General features: G+C 36.8%; 1 protein-coding gene across 4 annotated transcripts in view; it reads left to right on the top strand.

Annotated features, from left to right (window-relative positions):
- The window catches only part of VWA8 (von Willebrand factor A domain containing 8), a 358944-nt gene that overhangs the window by 33184 nt on the left and 303669 nt on the right, over positions 1 to 22091 (top strand). For all 4 annotated transcript variants that reach the window (XM_029210522.1, XM_029210521.1, XM_029210523.1 and 1 more), the window contains exons 3-4: positions 9410 to 9540; positions 12586 to 12696. In XM_029210522.1, coding sequence (XP_029066355.1) covers positions 9410 to 9540; positions 12586 to 12696 — 242 coding nt within the window. The remainder of the gene's footprint in view (positions 1 to 9409; positions 9541 to 12585; positions 12697 to 22091) is intronic.

The raw sequence follows: 22091 nt of genomic DNA, 5'->3' as shown, positions 1-22091 counted from the left end.
TGAGATTTTTCTTGTTTCTTGAGGTAGGATGCTATTGCTGTAAACTTCCCTCTTAGAACTGCTTCTGCTGCATCCCATAAGTTTTGGGTCATCATGTTTTCATTGTCATTTGTTTCTAGGTATTTTTTGATTTCCTCTTTGATATCTTCAGTGATCTCTTGGTTAATTAGTAGTGTATTTTTTAGCCTCCATGTGTTTGTACTTTTTACAGTTTTATTCCTGTAATTGATGTCTAGTCTCATAGCATTGTGGTCGGAAAAGATACTTGATACAATTTCAATTTTCTTAAATTTGCCAGGCTTGATTTGTGACCCACAATATGGTCTATCCTGGAGAATGTTCCATGAGCACTTGAGAAGAAAGTGTATTCTGTTGTTTTTGGATGGAATGTCCTATAAGTATCAATTAAGTCCATCTTGTTTATTGTATCATTTAAAGCTTGTGTTTCCTTATTTATTTTTATTTTGGATGATCTGTCCATTGGTGAAAGTGGGGTGTTAAAGTCTCCTACCATGATTGTGTTACTGTCGATTTCCTCTTTCATGGCTGTTAGTATTTGCCTTATGTATTGAGGTGCTCCTATTTTGGGTGCATAAATATTTACAATTGTTATATCTTTTTCTTGGATTGGTCACTTGATCATTATGTAGTGTCCTTTCTGTCTCTTATAATAGTCTTTATTTTAGTCTATTTTGTCTGATCTGAGAATTGCTACTCCAGCTTTCTTTTGATTTCTATTTGCATGGAATATCTTTTTTCCATCCCCTCACTTTCAGTCTGTATGTGTCCCTAGGTCTGAAGTGGGTCTCTTGTAGACAGCATATATACAGGTCTTGTTTTTGTATCCATTCAGCCATTCTGTGTCTTTTGGTTGGAGCATTTAATCCATTTACATATAAGGTAGTTATTGATATGTATGTTCCTATTACCATTTTCTTAATTGTTTTGGATTTGTTATTTTAGGTCTTTTCTCTTGTGTTTCCTCCCTAGAGAAGTTCCTTTAGCGTTTGTTGTAAAGCTGGTTTGGTGGTGCTGAATTCTCTTAGCTTTTGCTCGTCTGTAAATGTTTTAATTTCTCCATCGAATCTGAATGAGATTTTTGCTGGGTAGAGTAATTTGGTTGTAGGTTTTTCCCTTTCATCACTTTAAATATGTCCTGCCACTCCCTTCTGGCTTGCAGTGTTTCTGCTGAAAAATCAGCTGTTAACCTTATGGGGATTCCCGTGTATGTTATTTGGTGCTTTTCCCTTGCTGCTTTTAATGTTTCTTTTTCGTATTTAATTTTTGATAGTTTGATTAATATGTGTCTTGGCATGTTTCTCTTTGGGTTTATCCTGTATGGTACTCTCTGTGCTTTCTGGACTTGATTGACTATTTCCTTTCCCATGTTAGGGAAGTTTAGGAGTATAATCTCTTTAAATATTTTCTCAGATCCTTTCTTTTTCTTTCTTTTTTTTTTTTTTTGCCGTATGCGGGCCTCTCACTGTTGTGGCCTCTCCCGTTGCGGAGCACAGTCCCCGGACGCGCAGGCCCAGCGGCCATGGCTCACGGGCCCAGCCTCTCCGCGGCATGTGGGATCTTCCCGGACCAGGGCATGAACCTGTGTCCCCTGCATCGGCAGGCAGACTCTCAACCACCACGCCACCCGGGAAGCCCTCAGATCCTTTCTTTTTCTCTTCTTCTTCTGGCACCCCTATAATTCACATGTTGTTGCGTTTCATGTTGTCCCAGAGGTCTCTGAGACTGTCCTCAATTCTTCTCATTCTTTTTTCTTTATTCTGTTCCCTGGTGGTTATTTTCACCATTTTATCTTCCAGCTCACTTATCCATTCTTCTGACTCAGTTATTCTGCTGTTGATTCCTACTAGAGTAATTGCGTAATTGTTCAGTAATTGTGTTGTTCATCACTGTTCGTTTGCTTTTTAGTTTTCTAGATCCTTGTTAAATGTTTCTTGTATTTTCTCCATTTTGTTTCGTAGATTTTGGATCAGTTTTACTGTCATTACTCTGAATTCTTTTTCAGGTAGATTGCCTATTTTGGCTTCATTTATTTCGTCTTGTAGGTTTTTAACATTTTTTTGTCGTTTCTTTTTGTTTTTGTTTTTGGTGGGTGGTTCTGTATCCCTGTCCTACTGGTTGTTTGCCCTGAGACGTCCAGCAGTGGAGTTTGCAGGCAGTTGGATAGAGCCGTGTCTTGGTGCTGAGGACCTCTGGGAGCCCTCCCTCCAATTGATATACCCTGGGGTCTGAGGTCCTCTGGTAGTCCAGTGGTATGGACTCAGAACTCCCACCACAGTAGCTTGGAGCCGACCTCCCGCAGGGAACCAAGATCCTGCAAACTTTGTGGCATGGTAAAAAAAAAAAAAAAAAAGAGAGAAACAAAGAAAGAAAAAAAGGAGCAGTACAATATCAAGACTAAAAAACTAAATAAAGTTAGAAAGATAAAAAATATATTAGGAAAAATGAAATATAATTGAAACAACTGCAAAAAGGTAAAATAAAACCATAACATAAAAAAGAGAGAAAAAAAGGGATGGGGGGAATAAGCAAAAGGAGAGAACAATAACAAAGTATAAAGAATAACATAAGATTAGAAAAATAAAAGATTTATTAGGAAAAATAAAAATATAAAAGAATCAACAACAATGAATCAACAAGGTAAAAGAGAAACCGAATCTAAAAGAGGAAAAAAAAAAAAGTCTTGCTATGGGGGCAGAACTTAGGCAAGGGTGGAACTAAGGGAGCGATGGGGTTTAAGGTGGGGTGGGATCTAGGCGGGTGCCTTTTGAGCATAGGGCAGGGCATGGGCGGGGCCTAGGTGGGGGTGATGTTCTAGCGTGGGGTGGGGCGTCAGCTTAGGACCTGCGGGGAAGGGAGAGGCCGCAAGTTGAATGGGGCAACTCTGGAGTGTGGCGTTCCGGAGTTTGGAGGTAAGGCTCTGGGTGAGTGTGTGTGGGTGGGACTTAGGCCCAGTGCCTTGGAGGGGGTCTCAGAGGGGGTCTCCGAGTGTAGAGGTGGGGCCCTGGGGGGGGGTGTAGGGGCGGGGCTTGGGCTTTGCGCGGCAGGAGGGAGGCTCCGAGGGCAGAGGATTAGGCCTATGAGCCCAACAGGCTCCCCAGTACCTAAGTGGACAGGGAAAGCGCTGGCCCCCTTCCCTTCCATTCCTTCACGTCTGTCCCCCACTTTCTCCCCCAGGGTCTCCCCTGTTGCTGCTGGACACCCATCTGTGGGTGAGTCCAGCTGGGTGTAAGAACTTCTCGCCTTCCCCAGCCACCCTTCAGGGGTGCCAGTCCCAGAGGTCTAGACTTTACTTTTCCTCCCCCTTCCCTTCCTCCCACTCCCTCAGAACCCACGTGGCTGGAGGGGGCCTAGCTGGGCAGAGGATCAGGCCTGGGATCTCAGCAGGTTCCTGGGGGTCTACATGGGCAGAGGAAACCTGGCCACGGTCCCTTTTGATCCTCTGCCCTCCCAGTGGTTCCCCAATTTCCCCCTTTGGGCATTGGATTCCTTTTCCTCCGGCAGCTGCCCCTCAGGGATGCCAGTCCTGTCCAGCCTCCACTTCTCCCCCTTCATTCCCCCCATGCCCCATGTCATACACAGTTGCTGGGGGCTTCCTTCTGTCCCCTTAGGTGTCCATGGTCCCCCACCAGTGCCTGATAGGTGCCCTAGTTGTGAAGAGATGCAAATTCCGCCTCCTCCTAGTACGCCATCTTGACTCTGCACCCCCGTCACTCCTTTTTGAAGAATTTATTAAAGCTGAATTTGAGCTCTGCATAATTTTCTGAAATTTTAATCTTTACATATATGACAAATTTGAGTCTGTGGAGGGAGAACACTATAATTTACATTCCTTTAATATAATTATTTTAAAGCCCTTGAATATGCCTGGCCAAAAAAATAGTACCTATTTTTTTGAAACAAGTATTGGCTAGGAATTGAATAAGGAATTTCACCTAACTTGAATCCGATATTTTATTTTTACGAAGAGAAGGAAATCCTAGAATATAGGATAGGATATATGATATAGGATATCATATAGATATAGGATATGATATAGGATAGGATATAGGCTAGCCAAACCCAACATAGCCAAACCCAACATCACAGGCAAGCTCTCTGGTATTACTCTGACATCGGTTTATCATTACGTGGACTCTTGAAAGGTAGCATCAAAACCACAATGAGGTATCACCTCGCACCCGTCAGAATGGCCTTCATCAAAAAATCTATAAACAATTAATACTGGAGAGGTTATGGAGGAAAGGGGACCCTCTTGCACTGTTGGTGGGAATGTAAATTGACACAGCCACTGTGGAGAGCTGTATGGAGGTTCCTTAAAAAACTAAAAATAGAATTACCATATGATCCAGCAATCCCACTACTGGGCATATACCCTGAGAAAACTGTAATTCAAAAGGACATGTGTACCCCAATGTTCATTGCAGCACTATTTACAATAGCCAGGACATGGAAACAACCTGAGTGTCCAACGACAGATGAATGGGTAAAGATGATGTGGTCCATATATACAATGGAATATTACTCAGCCATAAAAAGGAATGAAATTGGGTGTTTTGTAGAGATGTGGTTGGACCTAGAGCCTGTCATATAGAGTGAAGTGAGCCAGAAAGAGAAAAACAAATATTGTATATTAATGCATATATGTGGAATCTAGAAAAATGGTACAGATGAATCTATTTGCAGGGCAGGAATAGAGACGTAGACATAGAGAACGGACATGTGGACACAGCAGAGGAAGGGGAGGGTGGGACAAACTGGGAGATCAGGATTGACGTATATACACTACCATGCATAACATAGATAGCTAGTGTGAACATTATAAAACACAGGAAGCTCAGCTTGGTGCTCTGTGACAACCTAGATGGGTGGGATGGGGGGCATTGGAGGGAGGTCCAAGAGGGAGGGGATATAGGTATACATATAGCTGATTCACTTCATTGTACAGCAGAAACTAGCACAACATTTAAAGCAATTATACTCCAATTAAAAAAAAAAAGATAGCATCTTGTGCCTGGAAACATCGTGCACTGGGCTGTGTTTATATTAGGTTATGCACGGCAGTTTGCCAGTTTGTTTTGCAGATGTTTGTAATGTACAGTCTTACATCTTGTTTCTGTTTCTGGAACACTTTTAAGTATGACTCATGTTTTCTTGAGGTCATCCTAAAAATACAGCTAGTTTCAAGCATTAATGTAAAATATACCACAGACACCACACAGTAGTACCTAACGCTTTCTCTCAGTAGTTTAATGTGACTTCCTGACAAATTAAACGTTTTCTTTGACAAAATACGCTCTACTAAAATATGAATAAGTGAAAATGGGATTTTTTTTGAGAAATGAGTTCTCTGATAACATAATGTAAACAACAAATTGAATTTGAAATTTTAATAAAAGGAGGTATCACTGGTATCACCAAAGCCCAAGAAATAGAATTAGTGTCCATAAAAGCAAGTCCACTAAATTTGATGGAGCCCTGTGAGGTTCATACTTGTAGGGAAAGTCTTGGACCTGAAGATAGAGCCTGTTAAAAAGATTTTAGAGGAGCAGTAGGACATGGTGGCTGGAGTGCAAGCTTTGGACTCAATTTAGGTCTCAATCCTGGTTTATGAACTTATCAACTGTGGACAAATGATGCACCATAAGAACTTTGATTTTTTTATTCACAAAATGGGGATAATGAATATTTAACAAATGCTTATACTACTATTGGACACTGTTCTAAGTGCCTAATTTAATCCTCATAACCACCTTATAAGTAAGTTCATTTATCATATCCATTATACAGATGGAGAAACTGAGCACAGAGAATTTAAGTAACTGATTATTACACAGTAAACAGCTATACTAAAACAGTTGGGATTTAAACAGTTTGGGTTGAGTCTATATCCTTATATGCGGTAGTCTGCTACCTTCTAGGGTTGTTGTGAGATCTAAATGAGAGTATGAAAAATCATTCGTATTTTTACCCAGTACATGACAGGAAGGCAATAAATTATGACTATCATTATGAGTTATTAAGGGAAGACAAAAGAAGGGAAAAGGAGAGGTCTTTATGAGGGTATAGTGTAGACTACAAGGCAAGCCACAGGGTTCAGAAGCTGCTTATCCATATTAAGAAATTTATGTAGAATTGAAATGTAGAGGCAGGCATTTCCAGATGCCTCTGGCAGGCATGGAGTAGTGGCAGTACTGCCAGTGGTTGAGAACCACTGTTGAGTGGTAAGAGCAAAGGAAGGGATTGCTGCAAATTGTCAGATATGCCTTAGGGCCAGTGGTTCTCAGCACGTGAGGATCATGCTGAGTGGAAGACACTCCCATGAACATACTCAAAGTTCTACACAATTCCCAGGATCCGGCTTTAAATAACTCCATCTCCATGCCTTTCTCTCCCACTTAAGAAAGTACACTGGTGTACAAACTGCTCTTTTATTATAATTTTGATTCTTCTTCAGTTTGCTAAGAAAAAGATAAATTATTCCTAAATGTCAGCACTTTGCTAACGCTGACAACTTGTGAGGCGAAGACCTCACATTTGATTAGGAAATCCTGCCTTCGATTTAAAAAAAAAATCTTGAAAAGAAAGATGAGTTCCAATGTCAAGGCATTCAAAATGGAATGGAACTATACTGAGACTCTGTCATTATGAATAGTTACAAATAGTTATAAATAATAAAAGGTGGAGGAAGCTGAAGAGACCAACTTGGCTGTACCTGATAGAACTTTGGAAATTTCATATTTTAAATAGTCAAGTCCAGGTAATGAAAGGTCAGGCACATTTCCAAAGGTGAATACAAAGAGGCAACATAAGACTTTAAGAATAGTGTAGAGAAGACCTGTGGCCAAAGTAAACTGAGATTTGTGAAAATGTAAAATAACCCAAAGTGTTTATGTTTTTAATTATATATTTGATATCAAAGTAAGAAGAGGTGGTAGATCTGCAGCATAGGGAACTTTGCGTAATTTTACTGATGGAGAAATTCGAGCTTCTTAACTCTTATTTTGTTTCATCCTTAAACAGCAAGCAGATGGACTTACCTTGAAATAAGAAAGAGTAGACCATATATGACAAAGATTTAAGCCTGGAGTAGGAAAGAAAAATAGTTAAGTGGACATCTGATAGTTAAGAATGAGGTACAGGTGAATTGCTTCCTAGCGTTGTGGAGCTCCTTGAGAGATTCTCAGAGGTATAGGTCTTGGGGCAATGTTTTTTATTGTGTTTTTCATTATTGCATTCCTAAGAACATTTTCCCCCAATTGTCTCTCCCCAATTCCATGGAATTTCAGTGCGCAGATATATTGTATATCTGTTGATGCACAGCATCCCTTTAGTGGGCAACAGACCATTGTAATAGCTAAGAATTATTCTCAAGTCCCCCTCCAAGAACCAGTTTTTGCCCCCATGCATGGTGTAGAGGCTTCATAGAGGACAGGAGAGAAGCCAAGCACCTCCACTTGGGTGATGAATTTCCTGATTTTCAGACATAGAAGCATTGCTTTGGGGAAATTATAAAATGGTTTAATGTGACCCCAGTGATGTGATACACCAACCAGTCTGCCCAAAACTTTGTCCTTGATCTTCCCACCATGATTAAGAAAATCAGAAATTTATCTTTATTTTTTCCAATGATTCAATGTTAACTTTTTTCAGGGAGGGTAGGGGGAACCACCCTAGCAAGATTATGCTGTTGGTGGAGGGGGCGGGGGGAAGCACAGCTTTAGTCCTAGGCAAGTGTTCTTAGTTTGATCTTTGAATTCTTTCATGACCTTCCTGGATGATTAAACAAAGTTTAACAAGTATGGGTTATTCAACACATACAAAAGACTTTTTTTTATATATACATTTACACAATACATATATATATACATATACGTAACATCAGTATTGTATGTGTTTATGTATAAAATGCAACATAATAATAAAAGAAACACTGTACCCACACCCAATTTAAGAAGTAGAATGTTACGAATACCGTTGAAGTTATCCATGAGAATCTCTCTGATTCCATGTCCAAGTATCCTGAATTTATCACTTTTGCATTTTTGCTTTTTCAAGCACTGTTTTATCACATATGTATGTATTTGTAAAGAATTCAATTTGCTAGTTTATTGAGCTTTATCAAAATAGTGATATTAATCATTAATGTATGATTTATTTTGTGACAAATTTTTTTCTTATTTAAGAGTTAAACATATTGTTGGAAACGATGGTAGTTCATTCTGTTTTTTTTGTTGTTGTTATATAATATTCCACTGTGTGCTTTTTATCCATCTCCTGTCTCCAGTTTTATTTTGAGCCACACTGCTGTGAGTATTCTATACGTCTCAATGTATAAGGGCAAGAGTTTTTCTTGTGTACCTAGGGAAGCACTTGCTAGGTCACTGGGTGACTTATAAGTGAGCAAACACAAATTAATTGTATTAATACAAACATTTAAAAAAATGTTTAGGGAGAAGGTGAGTGGATTGATGGGTGATTTAATAGTAGAGTTAGGGACTTCCCTGGTGGCCCAGTGGTTAAGACTCCACATTCCCAGTGCAGGGGCCATGGGTTCAATCCCTGGTCGGGGAACTAAGATCCCGCATGCCACGTGGCAAAAAAAAAAAAAAAAAAAAAAAAAAAAGTAGACTTAGAAGGGCATTATATGGAGTAGTCTTCTATTCCCAAAAGAGTTGGTGTAGAATAGACTTAAATTCTAAAGAAGTCATTTAAGTCTACATCAGACTTCCTAACTGTGAAGTTTGAGAGATCTCACAACCCAGTGCCAACTTAAGTTATAGCTTTAAAAATTTTTTCAAAACTGTGACAATCATTAATTGTCTGGGATGATTTGGTCATATCCCCTTTTTAGAACAAAAGAGATGGGCTTTAAAATTGTGACAAAGTAATGGTACTAACTGCTCATATCACCCTTGAAAATCACTTTCATTCCTTTGGTGACACACTGTTCAAGCATTCTTATAAGCTTTTTTTTTTTTGGCCACACCATGGGACTTGTGGGATCTTACTTCCCCGACCAGGGATCAAACCTGGGTCCACAGCAGTGAAAGCCCAAGTTTTAACTACTGGACCACCAGAGAATTCCTGTTTCTTAATAAGCTTTTAAGTATGGGATTATGTGACTCTTTGTGATATAATAAACTTTGTTCTGTTATAACATTAGATAATAATGGTTTTATTGTAAAACAGTGTGAAAATTCACCAGATGTATGTATGAATGTATATATGTGTATATGTATATATGCATGTGTGTGCATGTGTGTATATATGTGTATGTATATATAATATATATATATTTTAACTTAATGTACTGTCTGCATTGGTTGCTTGAAGACTTATATGTAGTATTCTGATTTGCATTTCATTTTGCCTTTTTTCCACCTTAAAGTTTCAGACTCTCTGGCTCAATCAGTAATTCAACATCTAAGATGGATAATGCAGAAGGATCTTTTGGGGCAAGATGTCTTTCTAATAGGACCTCCTGGGCCTCTTCGCCGCTCTATTGCTATGCAGTACCTGGTAAGCAATGAATTCTTGTGGATTCCTAAGGGTCTTAACTATGATAAGCTATTTTGTAAATAAATTAAGAATTTACAAAAATATCAGGATTAGTCATTGCTTTAAAAATGTTGACGTTGAAGGGTGATTTGTTTATAAAGCATTTGGAATAAGTTACTTGGGAAGTAAATATACATTTGCCTTTCATAGCTTTAGCAAATGTTGTTGTAAGTAGAAAACCCTCCACTTCCAGTAGGAAAGAGATCTATCTAAATTCAGGCAATGAGTAGCAGATAGAATCAGCAACACTGAGATTACAAAACAAAGTGTAGTTTTATACTATTCAGGAAGCATTCTTTTATCTTCGGTCCACATTTTGAAAAGCCAAATAATTCTGACTTTTTGATGTTATGTGGTCTTTAAAGGGAGCCTAAGGATTACAGAATCTCTCTTATGTGTTAACTTGCACTCGTTTTTGTTTTTGTTTTTTTCTTAAATGAAAAAATAAGTTCAGAGAAATTAAATAACTCACTCAAGCTTTATATGTAAATGATGGAGCTAGACTTCAGATCTCACATTGCTTCCCCTTTCTGACATGTTATCCCCTTAAAGGTTTGTAGTTCTCTGAGTCCGGTTGTGAAGCGAGTTGAAATATTCAAATCTCGACACAAATTTTTAAAAATTTACAGGACTTTTTTTCTACTACTTTGTCAGCGTTAATAGGCATTGCTCTAATGATTCAAGGAAGAACACTATCAGATGAAGTAGGTCTGTCCCAAAGATACTTTTTAGGATGAAGAGAAAAAGCTTACTTAAAGTTTCCTTTTGTAACTTGATATTAAATAATTGATTTCTAAGCTATTGAAATGTACTTCGTGTACTCTTCTATTTCGGTGGTGAATTTATCTTGGTACTTTCAAAATCATGTAGGGCAGGAATGATAAAAATAGAATGGGCATATCAGAAACGAACTCCCTCTGGCTCATAAATTTCATATCTTTTATTTGTTCCTAGAACCAGTTTGTGAGGTACAACGTGCCATCGTAGTATTATCCTCACTTTATTAATCTACAAGGCAGAAGTGTCTTGTCTAAGAATGCAGAGTCAGCCACCGAAAATCCCAGGTCTAGAACCTCTTTAGTTTTAAGATGTGTGCTCACTGGCTGGCTCATTTCAAAGGCCACAACATCTCACTTTGATTTTGTTTCTCGCAAGACTTTGAAGCTTGTTAGAAATGTGGAATGAGCCAGGCTAGGAGATTATAGGAGTCTTGTTGGCTCAAAAATGCAACTCAAGTTTATAAGTACAAAGCTTGTACCTTAAAAAGACAACCACCACCAAACTTTAAATTGTGAATTAGAGCTGAGGCGGCTTTAGGATGTGGAAATACATGGAAGAAAACTTAATAGCCTAAGCTGCCTTCCAAACTCTGCAATGGGTACTGCTGTCATTAGCTATAGGATCCTATGCATAGTAATAGCCAGAGTAGATGACATCTTTAAAGGCAGAAATTTGGGGGCAAGCCTGTTGAACCAATGAGAAATTAAATAGGAATAATTTGATAGTTGCGTTTATTTCATATTTCACTCATATGAAATGAGTTTTGTAGATAGTTCAAAAAAACCTCAACAGACCTCTGCCGCCTCTCCCATCTGCTGCTCCTGGTGCTGTTTGTCAACTTGCTGGTACCACTTCTGTGAAGCAGCAGCTGAGGAGACCTTGGTGCTTGTCTTGGCTGGTGAAGAGTCCCAGGAAACTCAAGACTGAGGATAACATCCTCATTGTGGCAGTTCAGGGTGCTACCGTGGTACAATTTAACAGTAAGAGGCATACAGTACTTTGTCAACCAATGTGAATGACAGGGTTTTTCAGTGTGGGAGATCGTATTCAGACAATCAATTAAACAAGACAGGAAGGCGAAGTCAGAAGGAGGTATCTGCTGAAAGAAAACCTGCTACTTAACTCCAAAATTGTGCTCTCGTGGGCAATTCATTCTTTTTTAGAGAAACATCATTTGGTATCACCACATCTTCACCACTATGGTGTATGTTTTCTCTATTTAAAACTTTTCTTTCCACATATACTGAAATTTATGGGTGCATGGGACCCAGCACATTTTAAAAAACTAAATGACAATAATAATATATTTTTATCAACGTCACATGGAGACAAGGTGGAGAAAAAAATCCCATTGTGTGGAAATATCCCCTTTCACCATTAATGGCATGCTCATTCAACATTTTTCTTTATACTCGTCCAGTAAATTAATTTGTTCTTCCTGTTTAGTAAAAACATATTGTATGCCTCATTGGATTGGAGCACGTCATTGCTTTTAATTCAACGTTGTAAAACCAAGGATAATGTTAAAAACTTTTTGTACATAGTTGCTACATATATGGCAAAATTAATTTAGGGATAGATTAATTATTCTAAAAGAAATGGATTCTGGATGGTTTCTCCTTCAAATCAAATGACTTTTTATGTGTGAAATAATAACCCCCTTACCCCCCTCCTCCTTCTCATCTTACTTCTTCTTTTCCTTCCTGAATAGTTATATATGTGTCTCTCCTGACTATTGATATTTACCTTATTTTCACACTTGTTAAATACCTAACATATTGTATCAATATATAGTTGGTAAACATTGGCTCCTGGAGTAAATTAATTTAAATCACCCTTTAAAAAAAAGATGAACACTACTTACAGAGATGACTATCGTTTGTCTGAAAATCAAATAATAGCCAAATTATTACTCTTGATATTTGAAAAGAACTCTACAGGAGACATTAAGATTTATAAGATCTAATTTTGATTATTATTGCTTAAGTAGTAAGTAATTAAGTCATAAATTATTGTGTACAGTAAAAGTAGAGCTCTGAGGAGAGATATATGCATATTTTGGTTAATGCTGTATTTATTGCATTTTTCTTAAAGCTGAGGCTCAAAAGGCTTTAATCTAGAATTACATTTAAAATTCTCTTCTGTAGAGTGACATTGTCAGATAACTGGCTCCAAAGCATACGTTGGGAACTTGATTTTTATTTTGGGACATGCTCTGCTCTTCAGGAGTTGACCAAACGGGAGGTTGAATACATCGCCTTATCAAGAGACACCACCGAAACCGATCTCAAACAGCGTCGAGAGATCCGCGCAGGCACGGCTTTTTACATCGATCAGGCAAGTGCTTACCACACTCCAACACGTGATTGTTTACTCCTGGTCTTTAAGAAATTGATTTTTGAAGTAGAAAAAGAGTAACTCATGTAATAGTGAAAGATGGATGTACTGTGCTCTCTCAAGACAGATTTAATTTAGGTTTTTGGTTTTCCTGTTCTTGGAAACGCCTTCTTAGTTTAGCACTAAATAAGAAGGCGTAGTTGAAATGAGTGGTTCTGAAATGTTAGCTAAAGATCAATATGCTGATTTCTTAATTTTCAGTTGCTTCCTATTAATTGCCTATAGAAATTTGTTTTTTTTTAAAAAAGAATTAAGGCGATTTTAATATAGGAAATTCTCTAGCACATTTATTAATGTATTCTCAATATAAAGGTCAAGTTTATAAAGGTTTATTAAACATACTGAAATTAGATATATACTTCCAGGAACTGCAGCTTTTTGGAGAGAGTACTTAGGTGTAGGTTACCAATTAAAATAATATTTTTTGAAAATTATAATGAAGCTTGTTGTACATTTCTTTAAATATATTGCTTAAAATATTAAATATTGTTCTTTGTTAGGAATACCTAATAGAAAAAAGGACAGAGGCTTTAAACATTTCATAGAGAAAAGATTTCAAATAGTCAATAAATTCATGACAAGATGCTTAATCTTCTTGTTAAAAAAATAAAAATTAAAACACTAATGAGCTGCTGTTTTTCCTTCACCTATCAGATTGGTAAAGATTAAATAATTTGCTAATGTCCATTGTTGATGAGGAAGAAGGGATGAGGAATTAGCATTGCTGTTAGTGGGAGCGTAGATTGATGCAATTTTGAAAGAAAATTTGGTGATTATCTATCAAAAGAAAAGAAACATATTTATAGCCAGCAGTAATATTTCTAGCAATTTTTCTTTCCAATGTTATTCACACAAAGCGTGTAAAGTTATATATACAAGGATGTTTATTGTAGCATTGTTTGATATCATATAAAACTGGAAGTGAAAATTATAATGATGTACATTTAGGAGACTAATTAAATAAATAATGGTAAACAGAATTCTCTGTCACCATTTAAAAAAATGAGATGAATCTATAAGAGGTGATAGGAAAGAAGTCCAGGATATATTAATGGAAAAAAAATGAAGTTGCAAGACAGTATATATAATATGGTCCCATTTGTGATTTAGAAAAGAACAAGAAATGTGTAAATATTTGTGTATACATTGAAAATTTCCAGAAGGAAACACAAGAATCAGTAAACAGAGCTGACCTCTGTGGAGGTATGACTGGGCATTTGGGGTGGGGCGAGGAAAGAACATTCATAGTTCTTTAAATTTGAAGCTTTCCCAGGAGTAGTATACACTATTACTTATAATTAAAAGAGTGAAATTGTAAGAAGCACTGAGTGAAAGAATTTTTGGAGACCAGAATATTCACATTGTCACATAGATGACTAATTAATTACAAAAGGAAAAATGTACTTAAAGTGATTTGACAATAACTACCTTAAACATTGGTGAGCAAACTTAGCATCATATGGTGGGAAAATCTGAGAAGTTCAGACTTCCAGCAATTAAAAAAGTAATGCTTTGTGGATGAAGCACAGAAGTGTATTTAAAGAAATCCATTTTATTCACATAATGCCAAATGTTCACTTTATTTCTAGTTATAAATGGGAAAAAATGTACTTTTACAATGCTTGCTTCTTTTCGGGACCCAATGAGGGTAAAATGAAGGAGATGGGATTTGAGTTGAGATAGTGGGCAGCTGAGGAGAGAGATTAGAACATGAGACCACAGCCTGTGTAGAGGAGAGGGGATAGGAATATATTTAAGTGACGATGAAAGAACTGGTTTTGTCTGGTCGAGCATGGATTTAAAAACATATTTTTTGAGTGGATTTTATACCTAGATGATGGTTGCAATGCAAAGTAAGGAAGAGAAAGGGATTTTTTGTACGTTGATTATTTTAAAGACAGCTTAAAACTTTGCCTATTCAGAAATCTCAGAAATGGAGTTACTTCAGGTAACTAAGTTTATTGATTAGCTAAAGATTTATTTCTTGAAGCATAAAATAAATCATTTAGATGAAACTCTGATATTATATTCTCCTTGCCATTCTAAAAAGCATATTTTCAGATGATATCTATTTTACCATTTATAAAATATTTAAAGTGCTATGTAAATGTATGGTAGTATTTTATACTTTCATGTTTTCTTGGTGAATCCTACTTATTATGATAAACATCAGCTGTTTAGGATGCTGTAATGCACTGACACCTTCAGAGCCTGTGATGGAGATATAGGCGTGTTAGTCCTTTCTCTAAGTTGCTTCAGGCTATTTATGAGATTGTATCTGATTTTCACATTTTTTTCTTCTCTCTTATTTGGCAGTTAATATTCCTTACTGTTTGCTCATAATCGGATCCTATCAGTTCCTTGTTTAAATCCATGCAATCCCATCACACCCAGAATAAAATCCAGACCCTTTAACAAGGGCACCACACTCTACAGGACCCAACCTTGTCAACCTCATCTCCTTTCTTCTTTCCCTTGCTTTCTAGACTCCAGCTACAGTGACCTTCTTGTTCTTTTAAAAATAGACCAAGTGCTTTCCAGCCTCAGAGCCTTTGTACCTGATATTTCCTCTGCTTGGAATGACCTTCTCCCAGATCTGTACATTCCTGCCTCCTCGTCATTCAGCTTATAAATTCTCATAACATTCTATAATCACTGATCACGCCCATGCCCTTTCCACATGAACCCTGCTGTCATATGCATAATGTAATCTTCAGAGCACCTGTCACTCTCTAAATTTACCTAATTATTTCTTTGTTTTCATATTGATTGTCTTCCCCACTAGAATGTAACTATTTTGCTTATCTCTGGCACCTAAAAACTGTTTGGAATGTAACTGACGCTTACATTTTATGACAGGTTTCTCCTTTGGTTAATCAACCTTGTTAAAATTTTAAGTGAATTAAGAATAAATAGGCTCTGGATGGGACCAGGGGGCTTTCCAATGGAAAATATATCTGTCCTTTTGACATCTATTTTGAGTCATCAGAATGAATAATTACCATCTGAATTCTAAATATTTGAAGTTACCAATTGGTTACCAGCTACTCATGTTTGTTAGAGTGAAAGATCTTTATTTTATTTAGAAATTTCTTTAATATTCTTAACCGTTGACTTTGATGTTTGGGATCAAGGGAAAGGCAGTATCCACATAACCATCAGGTGAGGTTTCCTAATGTAGGTGGGCCAACCTAGATGAGAAATACCTGTGGCCATCTAGTGGGTGCTAAGGAGAAAAAGTTTGGGGTTTTCAGTGTGGTTGACATTGTATGCACATATGACTGATGTCCAAGTAATTTCTAATTGACATTTCAGCTGGAAACCTTGACAGAACTCCCAAATCCGAGTTGGGGGTCATGGCCATAGACTGCTTTTTTTCATGCAGGATTTTGGATAATTGATGATGAAATGAGAGGTTGAACTCAATTACTACTCTTGAAGATCAGAATTAGGTTAATAATTCTGTAGTAGGGAATTTATATTTTCTTTCAAAATAATGTTTATTTCTTCTGATTAATAAAGTCATAAATGCTCATTTTATAGATATATATGTGTGTGTATACACATATAGTATTTATTAATTAATAAATATTTATTGAAATGACTGCTGTGTGTCTAGGTACAGTGAACAGAAGAAACAAATTCCTCCCATCACAGAGCTTATGTTTTAGTGGGGGAAACAAAATAAACATAGTAAAGAAGGATAGTATAATAGAGCAAGTGATAAAGAGCATAGGGAAGAATATAACAATTATTTATCTTCCCCTTCAAGACCAACAGTGTGAATATTTTCTGTATTTCTTTCTACGATGCCTATATTCATATCTATTTAATCAAGTGTAGTAATTTTTACAAAAATGGTATACCATGCAGATAAAGTTTTACAGTCTGTTTTTTTTAAAACCTGATATTTTTTTAGGAGCATTTTCCTGTGATATTAGATATTCCTCAAAAATATGACTTTTAGTGTCTGTACAGTATTTCATCAAATAGATGTGACATTATATATTTACTATTCCCATTTTATCTACCTTCCCATGTTGTTGGTCATTCAGGTTCTTTCTGAGTTTTCACTATTATAAATAACTCTTTGGTGAATATCTCTGTACTTAGATCTTGTTATTACCTTGGATGATTTTTTTAGACTTGAATGCTGGAAATATAATCAAAGGGTCTAGACATATTCAAGAGTCTCAATACACATATATCGCCAAATTGCTTTCCAGAAAGGGTGTTCCAACTCATACTCTCATCAGTGTGCACTGAGTGATTGCCTCATGGATTCTTGTCAATATTGAGTATTTCCATATATGTACTTTGCCAAACTGATAGACTTTAATTTGCTTTAAAAAGTACTAACCAGGTTGAATCATTTTTACGTTTATTGGCTATTGCTTCTGTAAGATGTCAATGAACTGAGTGGATATAGAAAAGGAGAGAGATACTGATGAAATAAATAAGTTACCATCTGTCAAGAAAATGTTGACATATACCCCATGTTTGTCTATGTAAATATTTACTGTAACTTATCCACTTGTTAATGTGAAGGTAACTTAAATATTTTTTATGCAATTGTTTTGCTAAATAGATTATAGGAACTTTTTGAAAAGAAAAATAGGTTAAAGAACAGAAATATGAAAATTTATATGACATATTATGACACTTATGGAGAAATAAGGAGATTAAGATTTTTTTGCTACCATATTAACTTTCATTTGTCTTTGAAGGTAAAATAACCCAAGAAAAGCCTAAATTGTTGATATTCTAACCCTTATAAATCTATTACTCTATTTTTTTTCCTTACCTTACTTGTTGACATTTTTATCATTAATTCTGTTTATTGTCCTGTGAGCCAAAGAGTCCTGTGTCCAAAGAGCCGGAGAGGAAGACTTTTAAGTCATTATACATTGCTTGCATTTCTCAAATATAAGCTGTTACAAATTAGCTAAGCTACAAATAAATTGTGATTAAGTTTTTATGTCTGGCTGACAGGAGACACTCTATATAGCGTTAATTTGGGGAGTAGAAAGCCAGGATGGGGAACTTCAAATGCTTTTTTTCAACTTTTCTAAACCAGTAACTCTTTTCACACTAGAATCTTGTTAATTTGTTTGACACAATAATGTCAAGTTCCTTAATATACAATATACATATTTAATATTACATATAAAATGCACTTTAAACAATTACATAATATTTTAATGTATTCTCTGTTTCTGATAATTTTTTTTTTTTGCGGTACGCGGGCCTCTCACTGTTGTGGCCTCTCCCGTTGCGGAGCACAGGCTCAGGACGCGCAGGCTCAGCGGCCATGGCTCACGGGCCCAGCCGCTCTGCGGCATGTGGGATCCTCCCGGACCAGGTCACGAACCCGTGTCCCCTGCATTGGCAGGCGGACTCACAACCACTGCGACACCAGGGAAGCCCTCGGATAATTCTTGATTCTCTTTTATTAGTAGAAAAATAAGGATTAACTTTTTTTAATATGCTGCTTAAATGTTACAAGTCACTAAAAGCAACTCTTAATACATTGAATAACAGTGCTATTGATCAGAAGATGAGATTTTTATCTTGTATAAGTGCCGTTTACTTATTTTAGCAAATAGGGAAAAACATTGACTTGTTTTTTGAGAATGATTGAATTCTAGTACCTGCACCAAATCCTTTGCAACCGTATTGTTATAATATGTCCCAGTTGTCACTAGGACAGTTGGAAAAGGTCTCTCTATGTTTACTCTGGCCTCTGTATTAGTCAGAACTCAGGCCGTGGCTCCTTACCATGTTGCCATCTTGCTCAGGCCAACTCTTATCTACTCATATGTTAAATGTTTGACAGACTTTATATAATTCATTTAAAAAGGATCAAGGGAGATAAAAAATAACTTTCATTGAGGGGACCTCTGTTGTGCTAGGTGCTTTATATGACTGCATTTAATCCTCAAAACATCCTTAGGATGGAGGTGACTTCCACATCTTATAGGTGAAATAAGAGTCTTTAGGGGACTATGGTCATACAACTGATAAATAGCAGTGGTAAGATTTGAACCAGGATCTGTCCAGTTCCAAAGTGTAGCTTCTTTCTGTCATATGCTGCTTCCTTGAGAGAGCAGTGATGATGACGATGATGATGACAACTACTCCAAGGATAATAGTATTTGTAATAATAACAGGCAAGTGGTTTTCTTTTTAAGGTTTACTGTGTGCCAGAGGTTATCTCATTTAATCTTTACCATAACCTATGAGATAAGCACCATTACTAGAAAGAAGTGGAGGCTTAGAGAGGAAAGTGACTTATCTAAGTCACCCATAGCAGGTGATAGAGCAACCAAAAATCAATCTGATCCTATTCTGATATTTCAAAATAAGGAACTTGAAATATAAATTTTTTTCATTTTTCTTTGGCTTCTTCAGTGCTGTTACACTGTAACCATTTTGAGTATTTGAAGTTCTTTGGAATCTATTTTCATTAGATCATGACTGTATTAATAATAATTTATATTTTAATAGGTTTTACAGCTTTAAATATTTTTCTAGTACTGCATTGATTCATGAATAGTGGCATTGTACAGTACTTGAGGATATTCTCATTTAGTAAAGGAGGACACAGACCTCCAGATGAATTGTTTGCCTAAGGTCTTTTATCAAATCAGAAGCAAATCTAGAACAGGGCTTAGGCAGTTTATGATTTTAGGTCATGCAGCTGCTTTTATCTTGAACTACTTTGTATCCATGTGTTAGGTGGTTAAAGCTGCTATATGGGGTGCTTTGTCCAGAAGGATCTTTCTGCATTTTTTCTGATTTCTATTTGAGAAATTAGGTCTCTGGAAGTTCTATAGCTTGAAGGGCAGGAAATGAGCCTTATGGTTGATCTAATTTCTACATTGAGGAATGATCACCAGTATTCATTCCACATAAAATATATATGCACTGCTCCCTTCTTTCTTTTTAAATTTCACAAGAAAAGTTATACCACAATTATTTTATTTAAAAATCTGTATAGAAAAGTTTTGAAATATGTGGGCTACATCTCTCATGCTGACAGTTAAACTTGTCAGTTCTGTTTTCATATCAAGTGTGGGCATAGATAAGTATTCTTCATAAAAAAATTCTTTCTAAACTTACATAACAGCGTCTTTTAACTGAATGGTTACATTTTCATTCCATAAACACTAAAAGCCTGCTGTGAGCCAGTTTTGCACCAATATGACATAAAAAAACAGGGTTCTCACTCCTTGAAGACCTAAGAATCCTGCTGGGAAGATTAAACAGGTATATGAGAGAACTAGGAAAACTTCATTGTTGTGTTTCCACACTTTAAGTGTTGAGCAGACAGAGGGCAAAGGGGGCATTAATGCAAGGAGGTTAAGATGCTTGGGCCTCTGTTGGGCCCAAAACTTGTAACCCTTTTTTCTCTCCAGCATCTCCCGTTAAGTCTGAGATTTATAGTCTGGTACAATATGTTGCTGATATATTAAAGTACTTAATGGATTTGCTATTCAGTTGTTTTTAACATCCTTCTTTACAAATATGATCAGACTGCGTTAATAAAGTTTGACAGTACTGATTAAAGTATTTTAATCATTTTATAGACTATTTTAAGAAAGAATCAGGAAGCAAAGAGATCCTAAAATAGTAACGTTTTCTCCTTTTAGCCAATAATTTTGCTTACATTTAAAATTTTTAATTTGCATATGCTCTGGGTATATAACTACATAACCAAAGGGCAAGTTGGGAGGAAAGTTAAAAATCTTGGGTGATCTTTTGCACGTCGATTTTCTTTCATTTTTTTCTAAAAAATTATAGCACTCTTATAAGTTTATAATCCTCTTTTCATATTCTTATCTTTGAATCCAATTGCACTATAAAGCATCCATCCTCACTGCCAATTAAATGTTGTATAAAATAAATAAATAATTTGACATTGAATTAATAAGAAAAACGTTTGGATTTTTTAAAATTAAATTTTATTTTTTTTTATTGAAGTAGAGTTGATTTACAGTGCTGTGCCAATCTCTGCTGTACAGCAAAGTGACTCAGTTATACAGATACAGACATTCTTTTTTTATACTCTTTTCCATTATGGTTGATCACAGGATATTGAGTATAGTTCCCTGGCCTATACAGTAGGACTTTTTTATTTATGGGAGGATTTATTATTTTTTTTTAATTAAAAAAAATTATTTATTTATTTATTTAATTTTTGGCTGCATTGGGTCTTTGTTGCTGCACGTGGGCTTTCTCTAGTTGTGGCGAGCAGGGGCTACTCTGTGTTGCAGTGCACAGGCTTCTCATTGCGGTGGCTTCTCTTGTTGCAGAGCATGGGCTCTAGGCATGTAGGCTTCAGTAGTTGCAGCATGCGGGCCCTAGAGTGCGCAGGCTTCAGTAGTTGTGGCTCACAGGCTCTAGAGGGCAGGCTCAGTAGTTGTAGTGCACGGGCTTAGTTGCTCCACAGCATGTGGAATGTTCCTGGGTCAGGGATCGAACCGGTGTCCCCTGCATTGGCAGGTGGATTCTTAACCACTGTGCCACCAGGGAAGTCCCAGTGGGAGGATTTTTAAAATTATTCTTAATAAGGACGCGGTAAACCACGTAATCATGTATCTTGCTGCTGAAATAGATGTTATAGATGGCATGATTCAGTCCCTCTTTTCCAGCAGGTAAAATTTCATCACCTTAAGGACAACTGAGGACTAGACATATTGAGATATGGTGCCTGCTCCAATTAGCTCTTTTAGTAAAGAAGCAGGAAGTAATGAAGGCTCCCATTGGAACGGTGGCAGTGAGAATGAAGCGCGTTCATGGATGCATGAGATATTTAGAGGTTACACTTATATTGTTTGAGGAATCAGAAGTAATGAATACCGGATGGCAGGAGACTCAGTGAAACTTTAATTGAAATAGACATTAGGAGGAGGGCCTGGTTTAGGGAAGAAGTCATGAGCTCGATTTGATTAAGCATGTTGAGTTTGAACAATCCTTATGGAGATATTTTTAAAAGGTATTTGGAAATGTGAGCATGGAGCTCAGGAGAAAGGCTAGGGTCACACAGTATATTCCTCAAGAATAATGAAATAAAGAAAATGGAAAAGTCTTATCTATTGTTGTTGTTATACTTAACATAGCAGATAACAGAGCACCTGCCATGTAATTAATACTCAATGAATGAATAAGAATATGTGGGTGTAGGTTTGATCTTTGCCAGTGGAATAACCAATGAGAAAAGAGGCGGGGGGAAGGTTAAGAATAAAATCTTGGGAAACACTTGCCTTTTAGAGGACAGGAGGCAGAGGGAGGGCTGGGGAAAGCCAAGGGGAAACCAACCTGGTAAATGTTCA

Source organism: Monodon monoceros, unplaced genomic scaffold (genome assembly GCF_005190385.1).
Source record: "Monodon monoceros isolate NGI ecotype Baffin Bay Population unplaced genomic scaffold, NGI_Narwhal_1 Super_Scaffold_8, whole genome shotgun sequence".
Classification (NCBI taxonomy): domain Eukaryota; kingdom Metazoa; phylum Chordata; class Mammalia; order Artiodactyla; family Monodontidae; genus Monodon; species Monodon monoceros.
This window is presented reverse-complemented; position numbering and strand designations above follow the sequence as displayed.